Source organism: Colobus angolensis, unplaced genomic scaffold (assembly GCF_000951035.1).
Source record: "Colobus angolensis palliatus isolate OR3802 unplaced genomic scaffold, Cang.pa_1.0 Scaffold306, whole genome shotgun sequence".
Lineage (NCBI taxonomy): Eukaryota > Metazoa > Chordata > Mammalia > Primates > Cercopithecidae > Colobus > Colobus angolensis.
In genome coordinates, this window is record NW_012116333.1 from 471,825 (window position 1) to 491,898 (window position 20,074).

Below are 20,074 nucleotides of genomic sequence, written 5' to 3' on the forward strand. Positions count from 1 at the left end.
ATTTTATCAGGCAAGGCTGATAACTGTACAACCCAGACAACAGGTTGATGAGATTTCCATGAATCAGAATTTTTTAAAAATTGGCACGGGAGAGAAGTACAGATTTTTAGTCATCCTGAGGGGATTCTCACTAAAAAAAAAAATAATAATAATTCATGCACAGGTGTCATCACTTTCTATCCTTAAGAATATTCTTAAAGAGCAAATATAAATATGTGTGTGTATGTATGTGTGTGTGTATATATATATATATAGAGAGAGAGAGAGAGAGAGAGACTTTTTTTTTTTTTTGAGATGGAGTCTTACTCTGTCACCAGGCTGGAGTGCAGGGCGCAATTTCGGCTCACTGCAACCTCTGCCTCCCAGGTTCAAGCGATTCTCCTGCCTCAGCCTCCCAAGTAGCTGGGACTACAGGTATGTGTCACCACACCCGGCTAATTTTTTGTATTTTTAGTAGAGACGGGGTTTCACCGTGTTAGCCAGGACAGTATTGATCTCCTGACCTCATGATCCACCTACCTCGGCCTCCCAAAGTGCTGGGATTACAGGTGTGAGCCACTGCACCCAGCTAATAAATTTTCTTAAGTAGAAATAACTTAAAATTTTTCTAAGTATGTTTGAAAATGTAAAAACCTAGAATAGCATAGATTTTAACAAGAAAAAAGACATCCAGTCAAGTCATGATACAAGCTATTAAACAGGTTAAACATTTCAATTACTGATCAACCACAGTGATGTTATTCATATTTCAATGTAATTAATATTTGGAACCCTCCCTCTTTGATTACATAATGATGTATCACACTATCCTCATATTTATATTTACATGTTTGTTTTGCCCCTTATTCCCCCATATGTAAGCAAGTTGAAAGCAGATATTAGATTTTATCTTCTTAGTCTGCACCAGGCACAGCGCTTGGCACATAGCCAATAAATGTTTGATGAACTGAACACAAAGATTTTGAAATTTAATTTATCTTTTCTATAATGGGAAGATTAGAATGGCAAGGATTTGATAAAATACAAGCTCAGCACATTTGGAGAATGATTAAAACTTTAAAGAAAGCAGAATAAGAATACATATTAGTTTTTATGCAGATTTACTTATAGGAAAACTAGGTTATCCACACTATGGAAGTATGAGGGTTAATAAAATTTCCCATTTTATATGGTTGTAAGAAATGGAAACAATTTAGGATAGCCTTAATAGGGTATATTCCTTAATGTTTCTGAAGCACATATTATTGCCACACAAGGACAAAAAAGAGAGTAGACAGCCCCATTCCCACATTTTATATGGTGCAACATGAAATGCTCTGAAACTGTGAGTTAATTACATGCACTACACGCATGGGTAGCATCAGAAGGAAGAATGTAGGACTGGTCTCCACAACCAATTCAGTCTGTGATGCTTGACCTGTGAAAGTCACAGTTACCTACTACAGCATGGCTACCACAGTATGATAACCAACACAAGTACAACACTGAAGTAATAACATTGCCTGCCATTTACTGAATGCCTGCTCTGCCAGGCACTTCCCACACATTATTCCTAATTCTCACAAAACTACATAAGGTAGATATTATAGCTGATTTTATTAATGAAGAAACTCCAGGTGAGAGAGGTTAAGTGATTTGGCACAAGATCAGAAAGCTATCGACAGCAGACCTAAGATTCAAATCCCCCATGTGTCTGGTTCCCAAGCTGATTCTTCCTACCACTCATTGCTTCCCCAGGCACCAAATGACAGGCCTTACTGCATCATGCTTGTGCACCCAAATGAGTGCCAGAACTTCTACTGTGTGAAGGCTTTTGTCTCAAGGCCAACTACACAATACCTGAAGAGGAAGGGTGCATGAAGATTTTTGTCATTTCACCCTGTGGAGTTAGAAGGAATAACTCAAGTATACACTATTCTCAGTTACTTTGCAATATTTTAATCTTAAATACTTCTGAGTTACCCTGTGGCATTTTAAGTATCTTTATTGAATACTGAAAAAAGTTTCTGATTCAACATTACTGTCATGAAAAGACCTATTCTCTCATGGAATATATACATATACACAACACACATACATACATATATATCTTTTATATATATAATATATATTATATACATATATAAAAGAACAATAATGATAAATCACTGGACTCATTTTAGAGTATAAAAGCACTTTTAAGTTCTCCTTTTTTTTCAAAGAACCACATTATTGTGTTTTCTCTCATGAAGTATAGATTCATGAGATGAGTTAGAAGCCAATCACAATTTTTTTTCAGATGAAAAATGTAGCTAGATTAGGTTAACATAGTAACTTATAAATTTAATCTGAAATGGCTTTCTTTATATTTAAATATCATATTTAAATCTTTTGATTTAATGATAGGATTAAAGGATACAAGATGGGCAAATGTAATATTACTCAAACATGAAATCTGTACATCCCAAAGCCAAGACCTCTTTTAACTTTCACAATTTACCATTAAGTTTTACAATGTCTCCTTATCTTTCTGCTTTAAAAAATCCCAGGCCAGGCGCAGTGGCTCACGCCTATAATCCCAGCACTTTGGGGGGCCGAGGCGGGCGGATCACCAGGACAGGAGATCGAAATCATCCTGGCTAACATGGTGAAACCCCGTCTCTACTAAAACTACAAAAAAATTAGCCAGGTGTGGTGGCATGTGCCTGTAGTTCCAGCTACTCGGGAGGCTGAGGCAGGAGAATCGCTTCAATTTAGGAAGTGGAGGTTGCAGTGAGCCAAGATAGGCCCACTGTACTCCAACCTGGGCAACAGAGCAAGACTCCGTCTCAAAAAAAAAAAAAAATCCCAGTAAGGTGGCATGATCCACTAAAAAGATTTGAGACTAAGAAAAGACTGATGCTGAATTTTGTGTCAGAATGAAACAAATTAACACTCAATTCTACCTCTTCCTTTCTAGAGTAGGAGCCAGCAAACCATGGTCATGGGTCAAATCTGCCCCACCACCTATTTCCATTTCTGGGTGGCCCATGAGCTAAGAATGGTTTATGAACTTTAATTAGTCGAAAAAACTCAAAATAAGGGTATTTCATAACACATGAAAAGTAAATAAAATTCAAATTTGTGTTCATAAATAAAGTTTTATTGGAACACAGCCGCATTCACCCAATCATGTATTACAAATGGCTGCTTTTGCCTACAATGGCAGAATTGAGTAGCTATGACAGATTTTATGTGGTTCTCTCGTTGCTCTATGTTGTGATATGGGAAACTACAAATCACTGTGACATAGTCATAATTCAACAGCATTTTGACTGCCATGTATATTGCTATTCTGTGACTTTTTTTATTAGTAGTGTATACCCAACCTTGTCAAACAAGAAAAGTAGACTTCAAATGTTGCCATTTTAAGGTTCCATAGAGTGGATTATTTGTTAGCAATTAGATAGCAAAGCATGATGCTTATTATTGAGTGACACTATAGCTATGCTAAAGGAAAACAGCATAAATAAGCATTACCAGGTTAGGCGTTCATCACAATATTCCCAACTTGCAGGAAAGCAACAGTCAGAAAAATTAGAAAATTTACAATTTACATCATAGTACAATTTACATCACAGCATAATTTCTTTACAAAAATAAAAAAATGAAAATGAAGCTATAGCCAAAGAAGTTTCCGATTGCTTATATCTGCTAGCCAAGCAAGGAAAGCTACTTATCAATAGTGAATTAATTCACTATTGATCATAGCAGTTGAGGAAGTATGTCCTGAGAAAATAAACTTGTTTAAAGGTTACTTTTTCAGCAGGAACAATTTCTCAAAAAGTTGACAGCATTGGAAGCAACGTCAACAGCTGATTTAAAAATAAGGTAAATGATTGAGTCATTTTCCTTGTTTATTGATGAGCTGACATATATCACCCATATTGCTCTGTGTTACTGTTTATTGAGGGCATCATTACCAAGTTTGAAGTGACTGAAGAGTTGGCCCCTATGAATAGTCTGCATGAAGCTACTACAGGTGAGAATATTTTCAAATAAATTGCTAAAACATTAATTTAGTATAACTTTAAGTGAACTCTGCTATGACTGATGGGGTGATGTGTGGAACAGAAAAAAAAAAAAACTTAGTTGGACAAATTTATAGAGTTAGTGAACATGTAAGGCTTTTTTTTTTTTTTTTTTGTCTTTTTGAGACAGGGTCTCACTCTGTCACCCAGGCTGGAGTGCAGTGGTGCGATCTTGGCTCACTGCAACCTCTACCTCCTGGGCTCAAGCAATGCTCCCACCACAGCCTCTGGAGTAGCTAGGACTACAGGTGTGTGCCACCAAGCCCAGCTAATTTTTTTCGAGATGGAGTTTCACTGTGTTGCCCGGGCTTCTCAAACTCCTGGACTCAAGAGATTCACCCACCTTCCAAAAGTGCTGGGATTACAGGTGTGAGCCACCATGCCCCTTAAACATGTAAGGTCTTTAAAGTATACAGTTATTCATCAGCAGGTATTTCATGGTAAATATCTGAATCTATCCTGTGTTATTAAACCAGCAGTGTTAATGGTAAACTTCAATTGTTTCATGGACTTATCCATCATCAGTTTGGTGGCTTACTGGTAATAAAGTTTTATTATGATTTTTTTTAGCTCAGGAACTCTGAATGAGAAGAACTGGCCTTAACTACTATTATCAAACACTTTTTAAATTTTTTAATTGTCTTTGGAAATTAATTTTTACCGTGGACTTCATAATGTTTCATAATGAATTTAACCTAAAATTACAAAATAAAACGATGTTTATATGTGAAACATATACTGCAATAATGTCATGTTAACAACAACTAATGTTTGAATTGCATGTAATATAGCAAGCTGCAATCATTCCCATGCTTTCAAAAGTTGAAATTAGGTAATATCTCTATTCCCATAGAAATCTGCAGCAGATATATTTCTGAGCTCAAGCTATAGGTCTAGCAGTGATTTTATACCTCAGGGCAATTTCCAAAAAATGTCCTATTTCAAAATTCATTTAAATGTGCAACTGAGGAGCTTCCAAGGCAAACAGCAAGAGAAGATCTGATAGAATTTTATAAATGTCTTACAAATGATCAATATGCTCAATAAAATAATGTGCTCATGGACTGATAGCAGTATCTGACAGTACCTATGTGTGTGAAAAAAATTTTTTCTAAGATAAAATACACAAAATCTCATTACAGATCAGTATTAATAAGTGAACTTTTGCAATTGACCTTGCAAATTTGATGGGCAACACTAACTTTCAACCTCAATTAGGTAAAACATTATTCCCATGAAAAACAATTCCATTCTTCTCTGGAATTCTGTGGTACAAACAGAAGAAAAGTACCCAATTGTTAGTCTTATATTTTGAACTTTGTTAGTAAAAGTTTTGTGGAGATTTGTTTTCTCTCTTGTTACATAAGTACCTATTTAGTATCCTTAATGCTGTATCTTGGCCTAAAAATCCTAAAATAGTTACTATCTGCACACCTTTACAGAAGAAGTTTGCTACCTTTGTTGTAGACTAGGAAAGCCTCTTCTAGAACAGGAAAGATAAATGTCCTTCATGGTATGACCAGATCGTTTTCTACTCCTCTTTCTCATTCATCCATCCCTTTCCTTGTCCAATTATTGTAAATGAATACAAAGGAAGAAAAAATAAATAAATTATCTTGTGATGAACAATAAGACAGTTCTAATTAAATTCCATGATGACATTTGAGCTGAGTCATAAAAACAAATAGAAGTTGGCTGAGGAGAAGCCAGAGTGAGAGGAGAAAACGATATTTTAAGAAAAAGGGAAAAGGTGTATAAAAACACAGCATAATGAAAAGATCTGGAAAACTATGGTGACAGGTTGTCAAAGGACTCATACACTAAGCTGAGGAGCTTGGGTTTCCTTTAGGAAAAGGGAGCCAAAAGAGTGTGTACTAGGGAAGAAAACTAAACAGTAAGCCAGCACATGGCAAAAGTGGTATGAAGACATTCTATTAATGGCCTAAGGCTGTAACCCTCACTGCTACCTCCTCCATTTCTTGCCCATGGTTTATGCCAACTTTGTAGTGCTAACCAGATGCTGACATATTAAAGTCAACAGGTAACACCCATGTGTCACAGTCTGCTCTCTGAGGCCACAAAAAGTTGAGTCTAATCTTTCTTTCACATAACACTCTGTGGTGGGCAGAATCCGAGGAGAATCTCTCTGACTCTTGACCCCTGGTATTCACATCACATATGGTTTCCTACCCTTGAGCCTGGGCATGATGGACGTCTTGCTTCTAGCCAACTGAATATGGCAAAGGACGCTGCAGATGTAATTTAGGCCCTAAATCAGTCGGTTTTGAATTCATCAAGAGGGAGCTGAGGGCAGCCTCTAGTCAACAGCCAGCAAAAAACTGGGCCCTCCATCATATAACTGAAAGGAAATGAATTATGCCAGCAATAAGAGTGACCTTGTAAGTAGATTCTCCTCCCCAATCAAGCCTCCTGATAAGAGACTTGCTGACACCTTGACTCCAGATTGTGAGACTTGGAGCACAGTGATGCTGTGCCTGGACTCCTGACCCATAGAAACTGTTCTCCAAACTACAAGCTGTTTTTTCTTTAAATGATTTCACCACTACCTTTTTATTTTGCAGGACCTGTAACACCTTCCCTTCCTCTGTCTGCTTGGCAAACTCCACTCCCCTTTTAGGGTCACAGCTTCTCAGAAGTTGTGTCTAACTCTCTGCCTTTCATGCATAATAAAGGCCCTCTCACCTATTCTCCCAGAGATCCTGATATCTTTTTATAACATCACCAACATTATATCACCGATTCTCTTTATAGCAGACTGCATGCTCCATGAAGGTAGGAACAATCATCTTTACAACATCAGTGCCTTGCTCAATGAATGGCCATAGAAGTTCAGTGAGTGAATGCTTAATAACTTGAAGTGAAAGAAGATAAACAATCATAGTAACTCAGAATGCATAGCAACTGAGAGGTTGCCTTGTCCAATTCTCTGATTTTTCTATTCTTAGCTAAATATCTGTAGGGTTTTTCATCCTGATTTTAGAATATTACAATTTCTCTCCCTTTTATAGAATAGGAAAACAAGATCAGAGAAGAGATTTATCTGCCTTTAAGCAGCAGACTTGAATTTAGAAAAAAAGGTATCAACTTCAGGTTTAACCCTTTCTATTATGCTAAGGTGGTATAATAACACACTATTATGACAGGATTCTATAATCTATTAGGCATCTTAGAGTTTCACAGAGTAACAGAAACAAATCTTTTTATGAAAACATCCCACTCTGTAAAAAAACCTCAGTTTTATCATATCAATCATATGAAAGACAATTTCAGACTTATATATTGGGGGCTGGAGTAGAAATAAGATGCATGACATTTGTTAATATATATAGATTATTTTGACAACACAAGGTAAACAAAAGTTTATGGAGTACCTCATACGATGTTCTCCTTTTCTCCGTAAGACATGCAAATGAAAACCTATTTTCTTTGAAGAGTCAGATAACGGTGTTAAAGTGCCATCTCCCCTATCTACTGCAGGAAAGAAATTCAATTGATCTCCTTCTCGGTACACCAAAAATGTAACTTGTTTGTTGCAGGAGCTCTTCTCCCAGACCTCAGCTCGACTGGAATCCAAGTACTCTGCCATCTTCCTAACTGGATCTTCTGTAGGAACTACAAATGGAAAATTGATAAGTCTTCGATTTGGATCAAGTTTTACGCATCTGGGCACAGTAGTAACAGGATATAATGTACTAAATTTGAACAACAGCCCTGTGCATATAATATAAACATGATATTCTTCAAATAAGTTTCTGATCTTTCTAGAGTTAATATCGCATTTCTTATGTTGTATTAATAAGAAACAAACAAACAAAATGCATGATTATGTTACTATGTTAAAAGACAGAGCTAAACCAAAACATGAGGGTTTTTTGTCCTATGCCATTATAGTCTATATTTTTTTCCCTATGCCACTAGAGTCTGTATATTTGCTGATTCTATAACATTACTTATCAACAATTCTTTTACCATATACTTTCTGCTCCCTATATTTTCAAATATTGGTTCCAACAATAATTAAAATCCACATAAATCCAGTCGTATGTGGTGGCTCATGCCTGTAATCCCAGCACTTTGGGAGGCCGAGGCAGGCAGATCATGAGGTCAAGAGATCAAGACCATCCTGGCCAACATGGTGAAACCCCATCTCTACTAAAAAAAATACAAAAATTAGCTGGGCATGGTGGCATGCACCTGTAGTCCCAGCTATTCGGGAGGGTAAGGCAGGAGAATTGCTTGAACCCAGGGGCCGGCAGTTGCAGTGAGCTGAGATTGTGCCACTACACTCCAGCCTGGCGACAGAGGGAGATTGTATCTCAAAAAAAAAAAAAAAAAAAGGGACACACACACACAAATACATAATTAGGGGACATATCTAAGAAATTAGAAGTAAGCAGACTTATTTTTTTCTTTCTGGTTTTATATAAAGGCTGATTCTGAGAGCTGTTTCTTGACGTGAAATTAAGTAATTAAAAGTACATAATAACTTAGAACTTGAGGGGGTCACTTAATGTACTAAAACTGCAACAGTTCCAGGAAAAAATAAAAGTTCTCTCCCAAAGACATTCTCATCACACTGCAGAAACATCTGCTTTCTCCTAAAAGAGGCAAAGATTTCCCAAGCTGCATAACTTTTATTTATTTATTAACAGAATCGTGGTGCTCTACAATCCTTTAAAAAGAAGTTGCAGCAATAGGAAAGTATTAAACTTGGAAAGCAGTAAGGTAAAAACATCAAAGATGTTTCCATAGCCTAAATTCAGTAACACTATTACTAACACAAAAATCTTATGATTTCGCTTGCTTTATGAAAATAGTTATTTGGATGTTTTTATTTACTTTCATAGGCCCAAAATGTATAAATATTAAAAGACACTTTTCAAACAACTTCTTGCCCTTTGTAAGTTAATGCTCCACTTTCCATATTACATCCAGAGATAAAAATTTGGATCAGAGGGCAGATCTTTGGGGGGAAAAAAAAACAACAAAATACAACAAAAAAGAAATAAAAATTATGCCTATTTTTTTAGATATTGCTATAGCCATTACCACAGTCACATGAAAGCCTTTCCTAAACCAGCACAGGGTGCCTTACTCAGGTAGGTGTATATGTGTATCTTCTCACAACAGAAAAGTCTTTCAGATTTTACCAGCTATAAAACAATACATATAAAGTTTGATATACACTGGGCACAATTTAATTTTAGAAAAGAAACTAATTTTAATCTTTCTATGCTGCTTTGATAATGGTTATTTCAAAAACAATTTTTATCTTTTTATTTGTATTCTTTATTTGAGACAGAGTCTCACTCACTCACTCATATGTTTATGAAGAGTGTTACACAGATTCTGAGGCAAACATATTTTTTCTTTTTTTTTTTTTTGAGATGGAGTCTTGCTCTGTCGCCCAGACTGGAGTGCAGGGGCGCAATCTCCACTCAACTGTAACCTGTGTCTCCCAGGTTCAAGCAATTCTTGTGTCTCAGTCTCCTGAGTAGCCCGCCACCATGCCCAGCTAATTTTTGAATTTTTAGTAGAGATGGGGTTTCACCATGTTGGCCAGCCTGGTCTCAAACTCCTGACCTCAATCCCAGTGCCTATAATCCCAGCTACTCAGGAGGCTGAGGCAGGAGAATCACTTGAACCCAGGTGGCAGAGGTTGAAGTGAGCTGAGATCAAGCCACTGCACTCCAGCCTGGGCAACACAGCAAGACTCCATCTCAAAAAAAAAAAAAAGTTTACCTCAGAGTCTGTATCACACTTCTCATAAACATATAAAATAATTTTAGTTCTAATAAGAAAAGAAGGTGTTTTGATTAGACACTCTGGTTTAAAGTAGTATTATACACAAATAACCAACTTTCAAAAATGTAATACAATAGAATTCACATGGCATTAAACAGTATATAATTCTCTCTTAATATAATGGCTCAGTAAACATAGGGTTCTTGTGCTACTCTCAAGAGTTATTCCTATAAACATCACATAGTTATTACCGTAAATGTCACATAGGACAATTACTTAAATCAAATTATTTAAAAGTCTCTGATATCAGGAGCGCTAACAGGCCCTAACATTACTAACTTTGTTTTTCTCTAACCTATAAAAAGCAGTTCAACAGCCAAAGTAGCATATCTCATTAAATCCTCTTGAAGTAGCTAAGAAAAAGATGGCAATAATCCTATTTTCTAACCAAAATTATGAAACATAGGGATATAATTTGACATGTGGAAGCAAGCCAGGAGTAGAATCAATACTTATCCTTCAGTTTTCTGGTTAGTGAAGGATCAAATAAATCTGAAGGCCTTCCTCAAAATGAGGTCCACAGAAGAGGACACTCTGACTAGTCTCCTCCACTTGATGGGAATTCATGTGACACACCTGACTCAGGGACCAATGTGAACACTGCCTGCTCTTCTTGTGCTTAATAAAACCCTCTCATCAATCAAGGCTCCACTAATGTCATCTTTTTTGAGGGCCCTTCCTACCCTGTTTTCTGCATAGCACTTACAACCATTAGGAGTTACATCGACTCTTTACACATTTATTGTAGGCACTGTCATGAAGCAGAGACTTTCTCTCCCATGTCTACCATACTTGGAACATTGCACTGACCATTTAGTAGATGCTCAATATGTATTTGTTGAATGAATGACTGGATTTCAGAACTACTTATATTCTGAGAAAGGATGCAACAGGGCCATGATAATATCCATGAAACCCAGATGCATCACAAACCAAGTAAACAGGCAACGTTAGAATTTTGCAAAACAATCATAATCTCAGGAATTGAAGATCTGGTAGATTTACAAATAAACAAGATTCCTATGAAACTAAACACAATGGTAACATAATACTTACAGTATGTCATTCCATTTCTGTTCCCTATATTGGCAAAAGGTTTATTTTTAAATCTCCCTGAATTGGATCAGGAATCAGGTGATTTTTCTGAATTGTATTTTAGAGTTCCAGCCTCTAGGCATTTAGGTTTTAAAGAACAAGGCCTAGAGAACCAAATGTGATTTTTCTAAGACCTAATAGCAGAAAGGAAACCTAAATGAAACCTGAGGCTATAAAAATACTAACTGACATAAAGAATGTTACTGTCAAATTGCTATATATATATATATATATATGCCTACCTCTTCTCGTATTTATAGGTCCGCCACGCATAGCCAAAACTAGCTTCAAGGTACACCCTTCTGAAATGCTGTGGAGAGTTAACACAAAAATAAATCATAATCATCAAAATGCATTCAGTGCTACATGTACGCATAATTACATGCTGGCTTATCAGGCAGAGTGCCTACTCTCTAAAATATAAAAATACAGCAATGTAAATACATATAAAATGCTAACATATTTACTAGTACAAATAATAAAAGAAGTGAAACAAATTCTCATAAGCCATAAAGAAATCCAAGAATACACATACTGGAAAAGACCTCTGTCATTATGCGTTTTAGCTTGTTCATTTCACATTAAGGAAAAGGAGGCCCAGAGAACAAAAGTGGCTTGCCCAAGACCCAAAGTGTAGAAAATAGCAAATCTATTTAATAAAATAGAAAATAGAAAAATAACAAGGTCTCCTGACTCTCAGTGCTCTTACAGCTATTCTACACTGCCTCTTATCCTTTTGCCCTTTTCTTAAGAAAGGAGTGATGAATTATATGAAAGAGGGGAGAAATAAGAGAGACAAAGTGTCATAAAGTATGTTGGTAGTCACCGGTGCACACAGCATTGCTTAGTAACAAATGAGAAAGGAAAGACTTTGGGAAGAACAATTCTCTCTTATCCAAAACTCTTGTAAAAACAGAAAGAAAAGGAACATGGCCATGAAGGAATGGTTCAATATTCAAAGAAAGGAGCAAAGTAGGCAAGAAGATAATAGGAGGATTTCAAAAGGCAAGAGATAAACAGCTTGACATGAAAAACGAAAAGGGAACATAAACGTATCAGAGGATAAAGGTTAAGTAGTATAGAGTACCAAACTAATGCATCTAAAGTTCAGGATGTATGATGAAATCTAGGAATCTGAACTATTCAGAAGAAAAGGAGACATGATCTAAGAGTTCAAAAGACAAATATTAGCATATGGAGTCATAATACTAAGTGCCTACAAAACAGCCAATATGCAATTACACTCACTTGTAATCATTCAAGCAATAATCATTTTCAAGTTCCATGTTATTCCAAATTAAGTGCTGTCGACAGATGGGAATACCTTAAGGGAAAGTTATTAAAAAAAAGTGTTAAAAGAATTCAATAGCAACTCCAAAAGAGTATGATACAAATCTATTTTATTAAGGAACTAAGAGTACTAATAAATTAGACATTGTTCTAAATTGAATGCTAGGTGCTAAAATTTACAGAAGGCATGCCTAAAAGGAGATAGAGTCCAATCCATTCACTGTAGAAAAGAACAGGTGTTGCAACAACTCTCTGGTCCTAAAACAAGGTATAAGATAGAAAGCCCTTTAAAAAGGCAAGATAATATGCTCCTGCACAGCAAAAGAAGCTATCAACAGAGTAAAGAGATGATCTACAGAATGGGAGAACATATTCACAAACTATGCATCTGACAAAAGTCTAGTATCTATATTCTACAAAGAACTTAATTCAACAAACAAAAAACAACCCCATTAAAAAATGGGCAAAGGACATGAACAGACACTTCTCAAAAAAAAAGACATATATGTTGCCAACAAATATATTTTAAAAGCTCAACATCACTAATCATTAGAGAAATGTAAATCAAAACCACAATGAGATACAAGCTCACACCTGTCAGAATGGCCATTATTAAAAAGTCAAAAAATAGCAGATGTTGGCAAGGTTGAGGAGAACAGGGAACGCATACACTGCTGGTGAGAATGTAAATTAGTTCAGCCATTGTGGAAAGCAATGTGGAGATTTCTCAAAGAGTTTAAAATAGAACTACCATTCAACCTAGCAATCCCACTACTGGGTATATACCCAAAGAAAAATAAATCGTTCTATCAGCAAGACACATGTACTGGTATGTCCATCACAGCACTATTCACAATACCAAAGAGATGAAATCAATCAAGACGCCCCCGCAACAGTGGACTGGACAAATAAAATGTGGTGCATATACACCACAGAACACCATGCAGCCATAAAAATAATAAAATTATGTCCTTTGCAGCAACATGAATGCAGCTGGAGGCCATCATCCTAAGAGAACAAACGCAGGAACAGAAAACCCAAATACCATGTGTTCTCACTTATAAGCAGGAGCTAAACACTGAGTATTTACGGACACAAATATGGGAACAATAGACACTATGGACTACATGGGGAGGGAAGGGGATGTGGGTTGAAAAACTACCTATCGAGTACTATGCTCACATCCTGGGTGACAGGATAATTCATACACCAAACTTCAGTAACACACAATTTACCCATGTAACAAACCTGCCCATGTATCCACTGAACCTAAAATAAAAGTTGAAAAAAAAAGGTTTTGGGCTGGATGCGGTGGCTCATGCCTGTAATCCCAGCACTTTGGGAGGCCGAGGCAGGTAGATCACAAGGTCAAGAGATCGAGACCATCTTGGCCAACATGGTGAAACCCCATCTTTACTAAAAATACAAAAACTAGCCAGGCATGGTGGCAGGCGCCTGTAGTCGCAGTTACTCGGAAGGCTGAGGCAGGAGAATCACTTGAACCTGTGAGGCAGAGGTTGCAGTGAGCCGAGGTTGCACCACTGCACTCCAGCCTGGCAACAGAGTGAGACTCCATCTCTAAAAAAAAAAAAGACATCATGAATCAGGCCTGAAGAGTTTAATATTTAAGGCCTAAAATGGAAATCAAAAGTGAACAGGAATAGCTATTCTTATATCAGATAAAACAGACTTTACAGCAACAACATTAAAAAAAAAAAAGACAAAGAAGGTCGTTACATAATGATAAAAGGATCAGTCCAACAAGAAGATATTACAATCCTAAATATATATGCACCTAACTCCTGAGCTCCCAACAATTACTACTAAGAAAAGAGATAGACAACAACACAATAGTGGGGGACTTTAACACTCCACTGACAGTACTAGACAGGTCATCAAGACAGAAAGTCAATAAAGAAACAATGGACTTAAACTGCACTCTAGAACATATGGACCTAACAGATATTTACAGAACATTCGACCAAAGAACTGAAAAATATACATTCTTCTCATCATGAAACTCCAAGATCATATGAGAGGGCACAAAAAAGTCTCAAAAAATTTTTAAAAATCAAAATTCTACCAAGTATCCCCCCAGACCACAGTGGAATAAAATTAGAAATCAACTCCAAATACACAGAAATTAAACAATCTAGGCCGGGCGCAGTGGCTCATGCCTGTAATCCCAGCACTTTGGGAGGCCGAGGCGGGTGGATCACCTGAGGTTGGGAGTTCGAGACCAGCCTGACCAACATGGAGAAACCCCGTCTCTACTGAAAATACAAAATTAGCTGGGCCTGGTGGCACATGCCTATAATCTCAGCTACTAGGGAGGCTGAGGCAGGAGAATTACTTGAATCTGGGAGGCAGAGGTTGTGGTGAGCCGAGATCGTGCCATTGCACTCCAGCCTGGGCAACAAGAGTGAAACTCCGCCTCAAAAAAAAAAGAAATTAAACAATCTGCTACTGAACGATTTTTGGGTTAACATTTTGAAATCAAAATGGAGATTTAGAAATTCTTCCAAAGGAATGATAATAGTGATACAAGTTATCTAAACCTCTGAGATACAGCAAATGCAGTGCTAAGAGGAAAGTTTATAGTGCTAAATGCCTACATCAAAAAGTCTGAAAGGTCACAAACTGACATCACAGTTTAATGTGTAACATCACACCTCAAGGAACTAAAGAAACAAGAATGAACCAAACCCACAGCTAGCAGAAGAAAAGAAATAAAGATCAGAGCAGAACTAAATTGAATTGAAACAAAAAAATACTAAAGATCAATAAACAAAAGGTTGGTTCTTTGAAAATATAAACAAAATCCACAGGCCATTAGCTGTATCAATCAAGAAAACAAAACAGAAGACGCAAATAAACTCACTGAGAAATAAAAATGGAGACATTACAACTTACACCACAGAAATGCAGAAGATCATTCAAGACTACTACAAATACCTTTATGCACACAACCTAGACAATCTAGATGAAATGGATAAATTCCTAGAAACATACAATCCTCCTACCTTAAGGAAGAAATACAAATCCTGAACCAATAACAAGCAGTGACAATGAATCAGTAATTTTTAAACTGCCAACAAAAAAAAAGCCCAGGGCTAGATGGATTCACAGACTAATTCTACCAGACATTCAAAGAACTGGTACTGGCCAGGCTCAGTGGCTCATGCCTGTAACCCCAGCACTTTGGGAGGCCAAGATGGGTGGATCACGAGGTCAGGAGATCAAGACCATCCTGGCTAACACAGTGAAACCCCATCTCTACGAAAAATACAAAAAATTAGCCAGGTGTGGTTCACGCACCTGTAGTCCCAGCTACTCGGGAGGCTGAGGCAGGAGAATTGCTTGAACCTGGGAGGCAGAGGTTGCAGTGAGCCAAGATCGTACCACTGCACTCCAGTCTGGGTGACAGAGCAAGGCTCCATTTCAAAAAAAAATAAAAGAAAAGAATTGGTACCAATCCTATTCAAACTATTCCAAAAGACTGAAAAAGAGGGAATTGGCCAGGCGAGGTAGCTCACGCCTCATGCCTGTAATCCCAGCACTTTGGGAGGCTGAGGTGGGCAGATCACAAGGTCAGGAGTTTGAGACCAGCCTGGCCAATATGGTGAAACCCTGTCTCTGAGAGCTCAAAGCTGCAGTGAGCTGTAATTGTGCCACTGCACTCCAGGCTGGGTAACAAAGTGAGAACCTGTCTCAAAAACAAACAAACAAAAAAAAACCTGTAATGGAAAAGTTAAAAGCACTAGAACTCAAAACACAGTAACAAGAAAACAACAAAAATTTGAATAGACACTTCACCAGAAAAGATACAGATGATGCAACAGACTGAATGTTTGTATTCCCCCACTCAAATTCATATGCTGAAGCCTAAATACCCAATATAATGGCATCAGAGGTAAGGTTGGAGGTCTTTGGAGGTAACTAGGTCATGAAGGTAGGGTCCTCAAGAATGGGATTAGTGTCCTTAGAAGAGAGATGATCTCCCTCTCTCTCTCTCTTTACCGTGAGAGGATATAGAAAGAAAATAGCTGTTTGCAAACCAGAAAGAGTGCCCTCACCAGATCCTAGACCTGTGGGTAATCTTGGACTTCCCAGCTCCAGAACTGTGAGAAATAAAATTCTGTTGTTTAAGCCATCCAATCTATGGTATTCTGTGACAGAAACCTGAACTTTTTTTTTTTTTTTTTGAGACAGGGTCTCATCTGTTGCCCAGGCCGGACTGAAATGATGCAATTTTAGTTCACTGCAACCTCCACCTCCTGAGCTCAAGCGATCCTCCCACCTCAGCCTCCTGAGCAGCTGGGACTCCAGGGGCATGCCACCATGCCCAGATAATTTTTGTATTTTTAGTAGAGACAGGGTTTCGCAATGTTGCTCAGACTGGTCTTGAACTCCAGGACATGAGTGATCCACCTGGCTCAGCCTCTCAGCCTGAACTTATTAAGACAGATGACAAGCAGATTAAAAGATGCATAACATCATCAGTCATCAGGAAAATGTAAATTAAAACCACAGTGAAATATTGCCAATTCATATTATAATAGCAAAAATGAAACAAAAACTGAAACTAAAAGAACCCAGACAATATTATTAAGTGCTGATAAGGATACAAAGCAACCAGAACTTTTATATATTACTCATATAAACACAAAATGGTAACAGCCACTCTGGAAAATAATTTAGCAGTTTTATAAAGTTAATATATACTTCCTATGCAATTCAGCAATTCCACTCTTAAGTATTCACCCAAGTGAAATAAAAACCTATGCTTCCATAAAAATGTGTATGTGAAAATTTATATGACTTTATTTGTAATCACCAAAAACTAAAAACCACCCAGATGTCCCTCAACTTGGGAATGAATAACTATGGTACTTCCTTATAATGGAACATTACTCAGCCATAAACAGAATGAACTACTGATACATGTAACAATATGATAAGTCTCAAATGTATTATGCATAAGTGAAAAACAACCTGACTTAAGAGACTATAAAGTGTATGATTTCATTTATATAAAATTCTAAAAAAGGCAAAATTACAGGAACAGAAACAGATCAGTGAGTACGACAGGGGCTTGGAATAGAGGAAGGGATTGACCACAAAAGGTACAGGAGAATTCTGATGGGTAATGGAACTGTTCTATATCTTGATTGTGGTGGTGACTGTACGACAGTAAATGTCTGCCAACACCAACAGAACGATATACTTGTTATGGGTTGAACTGTGTCCCTTCAAAATTCTTATGTTGAAGTCTAAGCCCCTTATACCTCAGAATGTGACCTTAATTTGAAGATAGAATCTTGACATATGTATTCAAGTTAAAGTGAGGTAACTAGGGAGGGCCCTAATCCAATATGACTGGTATCCACATAAACAGGAGAAATTTGGAGGCAGATACACACAGACACAAGGAGATTATCATGTAAGAAGACCAGGGTGATGCCTTGAATAAGCCAATGAACTAGAAAGATTGAAAGCAAATCCCTAGGAGCTGGGTGAGAGGCATGTGACAGATTCTACAGCCCTCAGAAGGACCTGACACTCACCAGCTAAATTTCGTATTTTCAGCCTCCAAAACTGTGTAACTTTCTGTTGTTTAAGTCACCCAGTTTGTGATACTTTGCTATGACAGCCCTAGCAAACTAATATAATATGTAAATTGTATGATATGTAAATTATATCTTCCTAAAAAATGGTTTGTTAGAATTTGGAGACAAATGAAAACATGCTCAGTATTATTAGTTAGCAAATTAACAATGTGTATAAACTACAAAAAATGATCAAAGCTATCTAATCGTATACGTTGCTGTGATTACAAAACCCTTAAGTAACTATTACAATTTTTTAAACAAAAAAATATTTTTAGCAAAACAAATACTTGGAATTTAATAACACTGACATTCAACTTACCAAAAACTTACAGGATATAGCTAACACAGTTACTGGAATTTTAAAATAAATGGTTATGTTTTTAAGAAATTGAGACTCCTAGTTTCAGCTCTGATATGTGGAGAACTTTTAATTCACCACTCCTTGCAAGAAAAAAAGCTGAACAAACTGAAAACCAACAACTTTTCCTGGTGCCATCAGAGAAATTAGGTAGTAAGGTTAAACTACCATAAAAAAATCTGTTGAGATAGGCAAACCCAGAGAGCCAGAGTCAAGATCCGTTTACGTGAAGCAGAAGCCTCTAAAGTCATGAATTGGAAGGAACACTTACATGGTAATTTTGATGAATTCATAGAGGCTGAGTGTGGACTAGCATGACACTGGGAAACTACTGAGGGCCAGTACACCAGGCCCCTCTAGCCTCCCTACCTCACTTGAACTACTAGAAGTTGAGGGAGAAGAGAAGCTAAGACACACTTTGAAGGTCCCAGCCCAGAGGCACAGACCCACTGAAAGATTTAATCGTAAGATTACAGAATGTTTCCCCTCTTCCCAATATCTCACCAGCACACTAACAAGGCTCCAGTATAACAACAGTGGATTACAACTGAAAGAATTGTAAGACACAAACTCTAAGGAGGAGTCTTCAGGGAAACTCAAAGGCATCAAGGGAGACAAAACAAGAAAATGAGAGGAATTTGAAGCCTCTAGCACTTGCAGCTACAGCAAACATTAAACACAGCCCAATTTCTAGCCAGTTGAAGATAAAACCTCACTCTAATGTCCTATTTACCTCAATTCCTATTACCTGATATATTATATCTGGTTTTCAACTAAAAATTACAAAGCATGCTAAAAGACATGAAAACACACAGTCTGAAAAGAGAAAACTAGCATCAGAAATAGACTCAGACATGGCAGAGATCTTGAAATTATCAGACAGGGAAATAAAAATAGCTAAGATTAATATGCTAAGAAATCTAATGGAAAAGTATACAACATGAAATAACGGATTGATAATACAAGCAGAGATGGAAACTTTAAGAATAAAAAGTAGATGTTAAAAATGAAAACACTAACAGAAATAAAGAATGCCTTTGATTGGTCATCTGCAGACTGGATGTGGTGAGAAAAGAATCGGGAAGTTTGAAAAATGGCAACAGAAACTTCCTAGGAGAGGCACAGTGGTATGCACTTGTAGTCCCAACTACTTGAAAGGCTGAGGCACAAGTTTAGGAGTCTAGGAGTTTGAGTCCAGCCTGGCCAACATAGGGAAATCCCATCTCAAAATAAATAAATAAAAGAAACAAAGAAAAGAAAAGAAACTTGGCAAAATGGACTGTTAGGAGAAAAAAGAACACACAAAAACAACATCTATTAACTATGGGACAATTTCAAAAGTTGTAGCAATTTCAAAAGGTGCTACTAGAATATCAGAAGAAAAAATGAGACAGAAGAAATAGTTAAATAATGGCCCGATTTTCCAAAATTAATGAAACATACCAAACCGCAGATCCAAGAAGCTCAGAGAATACCAAACACAATAACTACCAAAAAATCTACACCTTCAACATATTATATCAAACTGTAGAAAAGCAAAGACAAAGACAAAATCCTTAAATCAGGCAGAAAAGGGAAAAAAACACCTTACCTAAAGAGAAGCAAAGATAATTACTACAGGGGAGTTATCATCAGAAATCACGCAAATAAGAAAAGAGTGGAGTGAAATATTTAGTGTTGAAAGAAAGAAAACACCAACTTAGAATTCTATACCCTGAAATATTATCCTTCAGAAATGAAGGAGAAATACTTTTTCAGACAAACAAGAAACGTTAAAATCTGGGTTTTTTTGCAAGAAACCTTAAAAGACATTATTCACAGAAAAAATGATGTAGGTTAGAAAC

General features: G+C 37.0%; 1 protein-coding gene and 1 pseudogene across 4 annotated transcripts in view; both read right to left on the reverse strand.

Annotated features, from left to right (window-relative positions):
• LOC105517731 overlaps positions 1-20,074 on the reverse strand; it is a 731,019-nt pseudogene that overhangs the window by 436,708 nt on the left and 274,237 nt on the right. The gene's annotated exons all lie outside the window — the stretch shown is intronic.
• The window catches only part of ZFAND4 (zinc finger, AN1-type domain 4), a 64,148-nt gene that overhangs the window by 23,431 nt on the left and 20,643 nt on the right, over positions 1-20,074 (reverse strand). For 2 of the 3 annotated variants that reach the window (XM_011950309.1, XM_011950308.1), the window contains 3 exons: positions 12,219-12,294; positions 11,213-11,280; positions 7,442-7,682 (listed from right to left, as the gene is read on the reverse strand). In XM_011950309.1, coding sequence (XP_011805699.1) covers positions 7,442-7,682; positions 11,213-11,280; positions 12,219-12,256 — 347 coding nt within the window. In that variant the 5' untranslated portion in view covers positions 12,257-12,294. Of the gene's footprint in view, positions 1-7,441; positions 7,683-8,965; positions 9,014-11,212; positions 11,281-12,218; positions 12,295-20,074 lie in introns of those variants that run through there. The other variant, XM_011950310.1, reaches the window with a different exon arrangement.